This window comes from Myotis brandtii, unplaced genomic scaffold (assembly GCF_000412655.1).
Source record: "Myotis brandtii unplaced genomic scaffold, ASM41265v1 scaffold389, whole genome shotgun sequence".
NCBI classification, from domain to species: Eukaryota; Metazoa; Chordata; class Mammalia; order Chiroptera; family Vespertilionidae; genus Myotis; species Myotis brandtii.
Window position 1 is genome coordinate 3,017,053 of NW_005364914.1, and position 13,162 is coordinate 3,030,214.

At 39.8% G+C, this 13,162-nt stretch overlaps 1 protein-coding gene across 1 annotated transcript in view; it reads left to right on the forward strand.

The window, feature by feature from the left end:
• WIF1 (WNT inhibitory factor 1) overlaps positions 1–12,427 on the forward strand; it is a 79,389-nt gene extending 66,962 nt beyond the window's left edge. The window contains exons 7-10 of the mRNA XM_005872687.2: positions 973–1,068; positions 7,162–7,257; positions 7,676–7,771; positions 11,575–12,427. Of these exons, the coding sequence (XP_005872749.1) occupies positions 973–1,068; positions 7,162–7,257; positions 7,676–7,771; positions 11,575–11,696 (410 nt within the window). The 3' untranslated portion in view covers positions 11,697–12,427. The remainder of the gene's footprint in view (positions 1–972; positions 1,069–7,161; positions 7,258–7,675; positions 7,772–11,574) is intronic.
• The last annotated feature ends 735 nt before the right edge of the window (positions 12,428–13,162 follow it).

Sequence of the window (13,162 nt, forward strand, 5' to 3'; positions counted from 1 at the left end):
GCAGTTAGGGGTGATCAGGCAGGCAGAGGCAGTTAGGGGTGATCAGGCCAGCAGGAGAGAGCAGCAGTTAGGGGGATCAGGCCATCAGGGGAGGGCCATTGGGGGCGAGATCAGGCTGGCAAGGGAGGGCAGTTAGGGGTGATCAGGCAGGCAGAGGCAGTTAGGGGTGATCAGGCAGGCAGAGGCAGTTAGGGGTGATCAGGCAGGCAGAGGCAGTTAGGGGTGATCAGGCAGGCAGGCAGGTGAATGGTTAGGAGCCAGTGGTCCCAGATTGTGAGAGGGGTGTCTGACCTGTGGGATCTGGCCTAAACCCGTGGTCGGACATCCCCCGAGGGGTCCCCGATTGGAGTGGGGGCAGGCTGGGCTGAGGGAACCCCCCCCCTCCGTGCACGAACTTCGTGCACCATGCCTCTAGTACTAATATAAGTGAGGAGCTTTGCAAAGGGTCCACTTAATGTCACCTTAACTGGAGAGGAGGTGACATGAATTGGGTTTGGACAGGGTGAAAGCTGAAGATGTAGTCCAAACAAATTTCTTTGAAGGGTTATATTTTACCTTTAAAAATCATGCAAAATTTCTATCATATCCATATAGCTTTATGTTTGTTTTACATTAAAAATGTTTTAATTTCTAAAAAAATGTGGGGGATTTATAGTGGTCTTCTTTTAAGGGTATAGATATTTATAAGAAAATAAAAAATAATTTTTTACACACTGTACCTCTTTCCACTAAGATGTAACCCCTCGGGGTGGGTACTATATAGCATGTATGGTATCTTATTATGTTGTTGGAGTCTGCATATGGTCAGGCAGTTGGTTCCAATTCCTGTATTTGAAAAGTGGTGTACTTTACTACATAAGTAAATGGGTGAGAAGCAGATGCCTCCAAAGTATCACCTAACTGTAAGTGAAGTTTTTTCTTCTTTAGATTTAACCTACCATCTCACGCAATACCCTGTTATCATTCTCACAGCGAACTGCTCAACTACCTGCTTTAATGGAGGGACCTGTTTCTACCCTGGAAAGTGTATTTGCCCTCCAGGACTAGAAGGAGAACAGTGTGAAATAAGTGAGTATTGGTCTTCTGCATTCTCTTTTATTTTCAGGGACCTTAGCAACTCCATCTAACCCTTTATGTTAGCAATCTGAAGCCCAGAGACAATGAATCGCTTGTCCAAGGTCTCAGGCCAGTGATTTATTTTCACTACACTCAGCTCCCATTCACTTGGCTAAAGGTGGGGCAGAGTGACATAGCTCAGCTCAGATGACTCAGAGCAAAGGCTCTCTGACTCAGTTACGTCTGGGTGTGGGCTACTCAGCATGCTGCGTTGTTCTTGGTGATTTTGGCCCCCTCTCATGTGCAGAGCCTGTAGTTCAGCCTAGAGATGTAGACCAGAGCTTTGAGACAGCTGGCATTAGCTCAACTACCTGTACACAATAGAGTCTTTTCTCTTCTACTCAGAGCCACATTTCCCAAACTTTTCTCTTAATGGGTTCCCGAGCTGAGTTGCTCATTTAAGAGAAAAGGGCAGACTCAAGAAAAAGGAGAAAAAAGGGTGCCCAGCAATAAAGAAGAACAAACTAATAGCACACACCACAACATGAATGACTCGCACAGAAGTTAAGTAAAAGGAGCTAGACACAAAACATTCATACTGCATGATTCCATTTTTATGAAGATCAAGAACAGTCAAAACTAATGGATGATGGTAGAAACCAGAGTAGTGGTTGGGGCACAAAGGAACTTGATGGGCTGCCAAAAATGCTCTGTATCTTGATTGATGAAGTGTCACATGAGTGTTTTATTTATGTAAAAAAATAGTTGAGCTGTAAACTTAAGATTGGGGCATGTTAAGCCTTCACTATATATTAGCCATGGTCCAATACAAAAAAAATAAAAATTTACAAGTAGAATGTGGTAGATAATCATTGTTTTGGCAATCAGGACATCAAACTGCCTGTCCTGGCTTTGCCACCTACCATCCATGTAATCCTCAGCAAGTCACTGACGTTCTCTATTAAACTCAGAAATGAGCCGACTCCATTCTCGGTGGCTTTATGATCCAGAAGGCAGGTAACATGGAAGCTCTGCTCAGGAAGGCGCAAAAGCAATGTGAGCGTGTCTGCGGAGCGTGCTGTGTCCCTGCCTTTCTGGCGGTTCTGGAATATGGCATTTTCATTTCCAGCCACATTATATCTGTAGAACACCACTGCATTTGGTACAGTCATAGTTTCTGAAGTTGTGGGTTCAAAATTGAGTAAAACCGACTTCCTATTTTAACTTTCAACTTCTAATTTATTTGTGGGTTTTTGTACTTTAATGAGTACTAGATGAAGTAACCATTTTTTATAGAGTTCACATGAAATACCTCTGAAGTTTCCATAGAACATGTAATTAACTGTCAGGATGTGGTTCTGTTCTTATTAGTGACCCAGCTCTGATAAAGGTATCTGTGAGCTCACTCCCCTCAATTTTGCCCTGTACTTACTCTCAGACTTTGCATAGTTAGTTGGTTCATGTTTATGAATCTTTGTTTTATGGGCTCATTTCTCTTCATATAAGTGTGCCCTTTCATGCTCTCAGGTTTATGACCTTTCCATTGGCAGTGACAATGTTTTCTATTCTTATTTTATTTTTTTCCCTATCTGCACCAAAAATGTGGGCCTTTGAAAGCTCCTGATTATCCCTATCATAAGTCATATTCAAATCCTTTTAGGAAATTTTCTGTTTCAATTACAGGAGCCACATTACCAGAAAAAGGTGGAAATAGGTCTCAAATAGAAGTACCTCTGGTGTAATAGAGACAAAAAGTTTAATTATGTATTCTTTTTTTTTAAAAAACAACAACCTGTGTTTTTATGGGATACCTCAGAAAATAAAGGAGAAATTAAGAGAAAATTTAAAAGCAAATAAAAGAAATAACTTCCAACTATAATAACTGCTTTACAATCTTTTATAATTCTTTGAATTCTGGAGTATTCTCTCATAGCTGGGCCATTGATGAAACAGTTCCTTGAGTTAAATAATGCTGTTATTTTATGTATTCTTATTTTTTAATTGATATAGTTCACATGCCATAAAATTTACCATTGTAAAGTATGCAATTCGGCATATTCACAAAATCATGCAGCACTTCTAGCTAATACCAAAACATGCCATCACCCCGAAAGAAAACCCTGTCCCCATTAGCAGTCACTCCTTATTTCCCTCTTCTCAAGACCCTGGAAACCACTAATCTACATTCTCTGTCTTTAGATTTTCCTGTTCCTACTCATATAATCATATAACATACGGCCATTTGTGTCTGACTTCTTTCACTTAGCATGATATTTTCAAGGTTCCTCCATATTGTAGCATATATTATGCTTCCTTTTAATTTCTGGATAATATTCCATTGTATGGCTATACCAACCTCATTTTGTTTACCCATTCATCAATTTTTTTTATTCTTTTTTTTTTTATTGCTTAAAGTATTACAAAGCCATTCATCAATTGATGGACATTTGTTTGTTTCCTCTTTGGGCTATTATGAATAATGCTTATATGAACATTCATGTATAAGTTTTGTGTGAACGTATGGGTCTCTTGAGTCTCTAGGAGTAGAATTGCCAGACCGTATGTTAATTCTATATTTAATTTTTGGAGGAGCTGCCAAACTATTTTCTAAAGAGGCTGTGCCATTTTACATTCCCTCCAGTAAGGTACAAGGGTTCCAATTTCTCTACATCCTTGCCAATACTTGTTATTTATGGTCTTTTTAAGTGAAAATATATATGTTGATATTACCTATATTTTCTTTTTTTCTGGCCTCTATTAGGATTGATGTCTTCTCAAATTTCATTCTGACTTGATTATAAGAAACATTTGTAGGTTAACAAATAAGACCATGAGTAGAGGTATCTGGATGTAATATATATTTATTATTATTTAAGGTGTATAGATTTCCCTAAAATTTTAATGACCCTTCAATTAAATTAATGACACCGATTAATTATACTGTATGGTAAATGGGTTTTTAAAATAACTTCATGGGTTCTTATGATTATAAAAGTTCTCTGTAAAAATTTTAGAGTATTGAATGAAATAATCACAATCATCCATAATCCTAAAACCCAGAGATGATGACTCTTGGTAATTATTGTAAACCTTTCTAATCTTTTTCTATGTGAAGTGGAGTAGCAAATTGAAGGTGTCCCACAATCCAATGGGTGGAGGAAGTTTAATTCTTTATTTTGTCAATATTTCATTGTCCTCACTGGACTCATCCACCAAAAAATGCTAACTGTTCAAACTTAATCAAATCTGTTTGTCTCCAGCAATTCTTTTTGGTAATCTTTCAAGTTGACTCAATTTTCCACTGTCTAATGGATAGAATTTGGTTATAAAATATTTTCAGGAAAAAGAAGTCAATATTAAAGATACTTATGAGCCTCTGAATTTTAAAACAATCAATCTTCATGAGATTTTGACTTCGTGAGGTTTGATCTCAGAGTGGCCTTCTGACAGCTGCCCGCAGTCACATTTCTGTCATGTGATAACCGGGAGAGAATGTCCTCCATCCTGGCTGCCATGAACCTCTTGCCAAGGAAACCCAGGGAGTCCATGAAAAAGTCCTCTCCACCAATCATTCTCTATGTGACCACGTTCACTTCTCATAGAACATGGTTTCAGTTGGGCTTACCACGTATTTCACAATAAGTACTCGATCTTTTCTGCCATATAATTATTGTCCCACATCTTGCTTTCTTGAAAAAACTTCAGTGCATTGCAGAATACTGTGATATGATCCAATTTAGTGTATATGATGGAGTCAGATTTTTAAAAATGCAAACAGACATTCAGAGTTAGGTATTCCTTTTCTTTAGGGAAAGGTTAGGATCTTAACCAAATAGTAAGCGCTATTCTTTGTATCCAAACCCAGCAAAAAGGACCCTTTTGGGTTTTTAATGGTCAACAATAAGATAGTATTCTATTATTAAGGTTGTTTTAATAATTAAGGTTGTTCCTGTTTCTGGAACACCCATGCATCAGAAAAACCTAAAGGTCTAATAGCATCCTAGGTTTTTGAGAGATTCTAACATCTCAACGTTAAGTCTATATTGTCTCACCATGACCAAATGCTGCTTCATTTGGTTTATATGTGAAGAAAGTCCTTTTGGATAAGTAAAAAGAAAAGAAAAGTGTGTTTTTAGCAAAATGATTTTCATAATGGAATTCACTTCATGTTTGTTAAGCATAGTGCTTGTCGGTAAACTATTATAGTAGTTCACTTGTTTCAAAGCTTCATTTGACCATAAAAGAACTTAGAGAAGGAAAGGTGGGTTGTTATTTTAGGGTAAAGATTTAATTTCTTCTCCTTATGTATTGATGCCTTTGCAGTGAGTATTCTGCTAAAGTGGAAAAGAACAACAACAATAACAAAAATACGTATATCCAAACTCCTCCACTACCAAAATCTACTGGCTGTTTGCTCTTTGCAACATCATTGTGCCAGTTACAGGACGTGGTTTCAGCTCTGTGTGGACAAACCTTTCTCTTGTACTTCTTCAAAAAATTCAGCCTTAGGATGGCAAATTCTAGGTTGCAGAGGGATAATAAGTAGCTTCTGGAGTAAAAAGAAAATTATTATATAATTTTTACATCTAAGGCCCTATTCAGCTCTAAAATCCTGTGATTCAAAGATCTGTGAAAACATTAGCAATACTCATTTGGCATATAGATTTTTTTAAAAAAGAAGAAGAATGATGTATTATTAAGGTCTGAGACATTCCAGAAAAATGCACAGGTGTGGTATCAAGGCACCTTCTGTGCTCCTCTGACATCTTTCTCAGCCAGCCTTTCACTCCAGCCACTACTGCGACAACCTGATTTTCTTTTTTTTTTTTTTATATATTTTATTGATTTTTTACAAGAGGAGGGGAGAGGGATAGAAAGTCAGAAACATCGATGAGAGAGAAACATCGATCAGCTGCCTCCTGCACACTCCCCACTGGGGATGTGCCCACAACCAAGGTACATGCCCTTGACCAGAATCGAACCTGGGACCCTTCAGTCCACAGGCCGACGCTCTATCCACTGAGCCAAACCGGTTAGGGCGACAACCTGATTTTCACACGAATAACCTGATTGCACCTCATCTTAGCTGTTCCAGTTCTCTTGCTTTCCATTCATACTCCCCTGAGTCCTAAAAAATACCGCCTGTACTCACACAGTTGCAGAATGGAAGCACAAGGAAGTTATCCTATGGCAGTGATGGCGAACCTTTTGAGCTCGGCGTGTCAGCATTTTGAAAAACCCTAACTTAACTCTGGTGCCGTGTCACATATAGAAATTTTTTGATATTTGCAACCATAGTAAAACAAAGACTTATATTTTTGATATTTATTTTATATATTTAAATGCCATTTAACAAAGAAAAATCAACCAAAAAAATGAGTTCGCGTGTCACCTCTGTCACGCGTGTCATAGGTTCGCCATCACTGTCCTATGGGGTGACCCTTGACCAGTGGGACAGAGGTGCTGATGAATAGATGCTCCCCTCTCCCTTCTTTGAGGAGACTTGAAGGTGCCATCTACAGGGCTCCTCAGCAGGACGCAGTAGGGTAGAACCCGATTTCCACAGTGATGCCTCACTCACAAACATACTTTTGTGTTGGCTTTCCCTTCTGTTCCACTCTTCCCATTCCCCATTCCTGTTTCCTAGGATCACTTCCCCAAATAAATATGTGCATGTAAGCCCTCCTTTCTGGAGAATCTTAGGCTACAACAGATGCTATCAGGTACAGGTGTCAGCCTGCTTTCAGAACGCAAAGGAAAGATCATTTACAGGGTCATCCTATCTCAGCTGTTAGTATATCTTAAATTCTAAGGGCTTATGAATCAATTAAAATATTGTTTAGGAAAAAGTAATGTAAAGATAGCATTTGGGCAACACATTAATTGTAAAAGATATATATTCAAAATTATAAGTAAAAATACTAGCCTGTTCGTTCCAAAAAGAAATTCAAGCAGAATCAAAGCCAGATTAAATCTGAAATAAATGGAAATAACTGCCATTTAGTAGCTTTATCCTCCCAAAGCCTGGCAGTTTCTTTGAAAAATGTAATTACCTCTGAATGAAACACGGAGTTCCTTGCTTACTTGCATTCTTCTCTGTTTCAGGCAAATGCCCACAACCCTGTCGAAATGGAGGTAAATGCATTGGTAAAAGCAAATGTAAGTGCTCCAAAGGTTACCAAGGAGACCTCTGTTCAAAGCGTAAGTACCCGGTACACATGGGTCTGGGGAAGGGATTATGAAAGTAGCCATAGTCTTGTTCTACATAACTTCTGTGCCTGTTGCATGTTACCTAGACATGAACCTTTCTTCCCGGACACATAGGTTTCCTTTATGTAGACTAAAAACGTCGTATGAGACCCACACATGTATAAAAAGTTAGACACTCCTGCTGAGTGTCTCTTGTGAATGAGAAGCATCAAACTTAGCTTAAGATCACTCTCAGGACCCTCTCAGTAAGTCCCAAACCAACTTGGAGCTGAAGATTGACAGGAAAAAAAGAAATGAGGGGATGAAGCCAACACTAACACATTCTAAAGAACAGCAAGAAAAACAGCTGTGTATTTCTGTTGAGAAATGAAAGCTCAGGAAACATCCTTTTTATCTCCTTTGATTCTAGCTGTCTGCGAGCCTGGCTGTGGGACACACGGAACCTGCCATGAGCCCAACAAATGCCAGTGTCAGGAAGGCTGGCATGGAAGACACTGCAATAAAAGTGAGTGAGATGGCCTCTTTCACGTCTGTTTCTTGGCTCCAAAGACTGAAAGACAGCTCATAACTCAGCCTGCTTTCCATTTCATTAAAGCAACTTCTCTGCCTCTTCTCTCCCATGCTTCCTCCTGCTGCCTGCAGCTCTCTACACTTTAGCCTAAGCTTGAGAGTGTAAAGAGAATGCCTCATTGTAAAATATCACCACACAGATTTCCTAGATTAAATTAGTAAAACAGGTTGATTTGGAAGTATGGGTCTATTAAGTAGGGAAGCAATGACAAGTAAAAGTAACCGGTTTGGCTCAGTGGATAGAGCAGCCGTGGGCAAACTATGGCCCGCGGGCCGTATCCGGCCCGTTTGGAATGAATAAAACTAAAAAAAAAAAAGACCGTACCCTTTTATGTAATGATGTTTACTTTGAATTTATATTAGTTCACACAAACACTCCATCCATGCTTTTGTTCCGGCCCTCCGGTCCAGTTTAAGAACCCATTGTGGCCCTCGAGTCAAAAAGTTTGCCCACCCCTGGGATAGAGTGTCGGCCTGCGGACTGAAGGGTCCCAGGTTTGATTCCAGTCAAGGGCATGTACCTTGGTTGTGGGCACATCCCCAGTAGGGGGTGTGCTGAAAGCAGCTGATGGATGTTTCTCTCTCATCGATGTTTCTAACTCTCTATCCCTCTCCCTTTCTCTCTGTAAAAATCAATAAAATATTTTTTAAAAGAAAAAAAAAGTAAGATTTTAAATCAAATGCAGAATTGTATCTTCATGGCTCTGATTTTGTCATTCAAGATTTATCAACTAGCATATCTAACATAAAGAGTTCTGCTGTTTAAAATCTTTAAAAATTGTACTGGTATGGTATGTTTTAAATGAGTTCTTTTGAGGGAGAGAAAGGGTTAAGAAGTATGGGAGAGATGTTATGATGGAGTTGCGTTTTTTCCCCAATTTACTGATGATAAAAAGCAAACTACTATTGAGATAATAAACCACTAGCCTCTTTTATACCCAAAATGAGACATGCTAAACACAACTGTTTCACCGTGGTTGGTATCTTCTCTGTGCTAACTATGAATCTGGACACTGGGGACACACCAGTGAACAGGGAGAGGAGGCTCTGCTGGGTGGAGCCCAGGTTCTGGTGGGAGGGACAGGCAATTAGCAAGTGAACCAAAGAAACAATGCAGATTCAGTGTAGTCGGCAGCTAGAGCTCAGCCTCCTAAGCTGGACCCACTGTTTACTCTGCTTCCAGGAGAGGAAGACACAAGCTAGCCTGTAAGACCCTGCAATAACAGAAGTCCACATGTGTCTAGCACAGCGATGTTCAACCCTTTTCATCTCATGGTGCACACAGACTAATTACTAAAATTCTGCAGCACATCAAAAATACATATTTTGCCCATCTAACAAAAAAAAGTAGGTAGAATTTTGATGCATTCACACCAGATGCTATCCTTTTGTTGGCTGTTGTCATTTTTTATCTGACAATCTAAGGGAAAATAGGTCAGTGTCCCTGACTAAATAGTCAGATATTGCATGTTTTAAAAATTCTTGTGGCATGCTGGTTGAAAATCGCTGGTCTAGCATATCGTGTCTCCAGAATAATGGATACAATTGAACACATCATTTACAGATCAGATGTTTTTATAGGTCAAGGGTCTCCGAAGGGTGAAGCATGTAGCCCAGTAAATGTGGAAATGATCAACAGAGTTGCTGAGAAAAATATATTCGTTTTAAAATATATCTGATATTATTTTATTCATATTAATATAAATAGATAACAAGTATTTACATTTATATTTTTCAACCTCAAATTTATTTTTGTGCTGATTTGAAAATGCTCACATTATATTATTCTTATGTATATGTAATACACTTATATGTAGGTACACATGCTGATTTATTTTAAGGTAGTTGGGTCTGATCTAGGCTACACTAATACATTGACTTCATTCTTTTTCACCTATTGAATTGATTGGATAGATTGAATTGGCTTCAGGTGGGCACAGTTTAAAAAGAAATGTGGCTCCTCTGGAAAATAGCCCTTTACCCAAGTGGTGATGGTTGAATGGTATCCCTGTTAGGACATACGTACCAGGAAACCTTCTTTGGACCAAAAGACCTATAGAAAGCTAACCTTTTCTAGAGCTATTTTGGGAAAGAGTAAACCAAACCCTTTGTTCTACCCTAAACTGGATACAAACTGTAAGGCTTGTCCTAAAATCAGATTACCTTTTCAGAAGTCCTAGGAATGAGGTCAGACCACCCATCCCAGGATTCAACTACAAAGGTCCTCTGGGACTTACGTCTGGAGCCTGGTGGCCCCTGAGAGTGATGGGAGGACAGTGGGGGGGGGGGGCACTGTCCTGCTCCAGGCACTCTTCCAAAAAGAAGGCAAGCCAGGGGCGTCGTGGAGCATAGATGAGCAGTTCTGACAGGTCTGCCAACTTCAGATAGCACCCCACTTGTAGACCGTGCTGCTGAAAGCTCCCTCATCAGTCTAACTCCTTCTGAGCAAGGCATTGCGCACCCAGAAGATGCCCTGGTGCTTGATTAAAATGCAAATGTGTGTTTGGGATCGGCCACCCAGCCATTTTATACATCACCTAAGAGAATCAAGGCAGAAAGAATGAGGTTTATTTCGACTTGAGGGTGGTAACAAGGAAGCTCTAAGACACAGAGTTCTTCTGTGAACAGATTCCCAGTGGGGTGACACGTTGGGAGGTCCCCGGTACCCAGGCATCTGAGTGGGGAGGAGGATACTGGAGACAGACTTCTCTGCTTAGGCTCACCCTCACCAGCAGGGAGGTTTGGGCTTCATGGGTGGCAGGGCGAGAGGCAGGGTAGGGATTTCCTCCAGCACATTGTTGGCTCATGTTTTGGCTGTCCCATGAGCTACTAGCCTACATACTGACAATTCAAAGAAGCACATTCAGGCACAAAGTCTTCTGTTCTCAGTACGTATTTAATGGCATGCTTGCATTTAAAAACCACGAGGAACAAATGGAATGCCGAACTTGACTCTAATGCACAGGAAGATGGAGGCAGATTTTTACAATGTGATTGCTGTCTTGGATCAGTTTGAAGAAATCAGTAGAAATGAGCCGGTGCTCCGAGCACCTACAAAAGTTCGCAAGTAGGAGCAAGGGAGGTCTCAAGTTGTGTAACTCAGTGCTACACTCTACTTACCAACAACTGAGCTGGAAATAGATACATGCCCACCTCGACTAAACTCACAAATCCCCACTGATCAGGAGTCAGTTCAAATTACAACCCTTTCTCTAAATGTGCAATTAAAGTCCTTAATTTTTACAAAATCCCTATTTTTGTGTTAGTGCAATAGCCTGATCGTGTGGTCTATATGAAGAGTGGAGGTTATTATATTGAACAATATAATCGAGGCTAGTTTTGCAATGCCATGAAAAGAATCAATAGTCAAACCTTCTGCAAAAGTCTCCCTACATTCGAGATCTCAGCGCTACCTCGTTCCCAGCCCTTGGGTGGAGAAGATCCTTCCATTCAATCATATCCATCCAAACTTTGCATGAGGAGTTTCTGCATGGCCAAAATACATAGTGAGTCAGACATTCCATGGAAGCCGGAGTTGATGGAGTTAGTAAAATGGATTTCTTTTAACAGGGATTTTGAACGTGTAGCATCTCTTCCTTCAGGTAGCTTTTTGTGGTTGCTGTGGTCTTTCACTCTGGGTTGAAAAGGGAAAATGGATTTCATTTGAATGGTTAATAATGAATCTGAAGAGCCTGTTTTTGTAGTTCCTTTTCTTTTAAGCTGTGAATAATTTTGCAGGGTACGGAGCCAGCCTCATGCATGCCCTGAGGCCAGCAGGCGCAGGGCTCAGGCAGCACACGCCTTCACCTAAAAAGGCTGAGGAGCGGCAGGATCCACCTGAATCCAATTACATCTGGTGAACTCCGACATCTGAAACGTTTTAAGTTACACCAAGTTCATAGCCTTTGTTAACCTTTCATGTGTTGAATGTTCAAATAATGTTCATTACAGTTAAGAATACTGGCCTGAATTTTATTAGCTTCATTATAAATCACTGAGCTGATATTTACTCTTCCTTTTAAGTTTTCTAAGTACATCTGTAGCATGATGGTATAGATTTTCTAGTTTCAGTGCTTTGGGACAGATTTTATATTATGGCAGTTGATCAGGTTAACATTTTGTCTTTTCAGTGTGTAGTTGACAGGTAATTTCCAAAATCACAATGCATCCATGGTGTGGAAGGGCAGGGGTACGTTAGAGAAGGTAAATGGAACAAACAAGCATAAATCACAAGGGTTTGGATGAAGCAATTAATCGTGAAGTTACAGCATTTCAAATTTTACTGTCATGTATTTAGACATTTGTCACATTTTTAATTGCCCTTCTTTTTAAACTCTCAATACAATATATTTTGACCTTACCATGATTCCAGAGAATTCACTATTAAAAAAAGAAAAGAAGTAACACTGTGGGAGTGGCATTTAAACAATATAATATATTGTAAACACAATAAAATAGGGAATATAATGTATGAACTTTTGGCATTGGCTTGAAGCAATATAATATATTGTAAACAAAACACAGCTCTTACATAATAAACATTTTATACTGTTTGTATGTATAAAATAAAGGTGCTGCTTTAGTTTTCAAAGTGTTTTATGGAGTGATCTTTGCATGTGCTATCTTACGGAAATAAAGTTGGTTGCAGCTGAGCGGTAGTTGAAACTCCAACACCCTTACGAAGAGAAGCTATTCCACCCTCAGACCCTGTCCTAGCTCTCTATCTTCGTCTCTCCCTCCCAACTCGCTCTCTCTACACAGCACCCTGTTGTCACTGCCTGTAGCACTCCAATTTGTCCGTTCTCAGCTCAGTTGTGTCTTTCAAGAGGTCTTCCCTAACTAGAATGTGCCAAATATCCATCTATGGAAGACTTTCTGAAGGTGTCAGAATGTCATCAATGAAAACTGCTATCATTATTAAAAACCTGTCGATTCCCACAAACATTGTGTGTTACCTTACAATCCTAGGAGGCGGGTATCATTGTGCACTTTTACAGACAAGAAAACTGGGTCATGGTGACAAGAAGCAATTTACCAAGATCACCCCCGATAGGGAATGGTTTCAAATAATAGGGACAGGTTTCAATCCTCGCATCTGACTCTGGAGCCTTAGGTTCTGCTGTCCTTTCTCCTTCCTTTCTCTCAGCAAATATAGTAGAAGGCAAAACTCCACAAATCCTAGGTAGCAACTTTCCAACATATTTTATTCTCCCAAGGAAATGTGAACTTTATTTTACAGATATTCTGAAGTGTACAAGTTTCCTATGCTAGGGAGTGGCAATGATCAGCTGTGGGATTTAGGGAAGTGTCTGTTACAGGAGGTGGT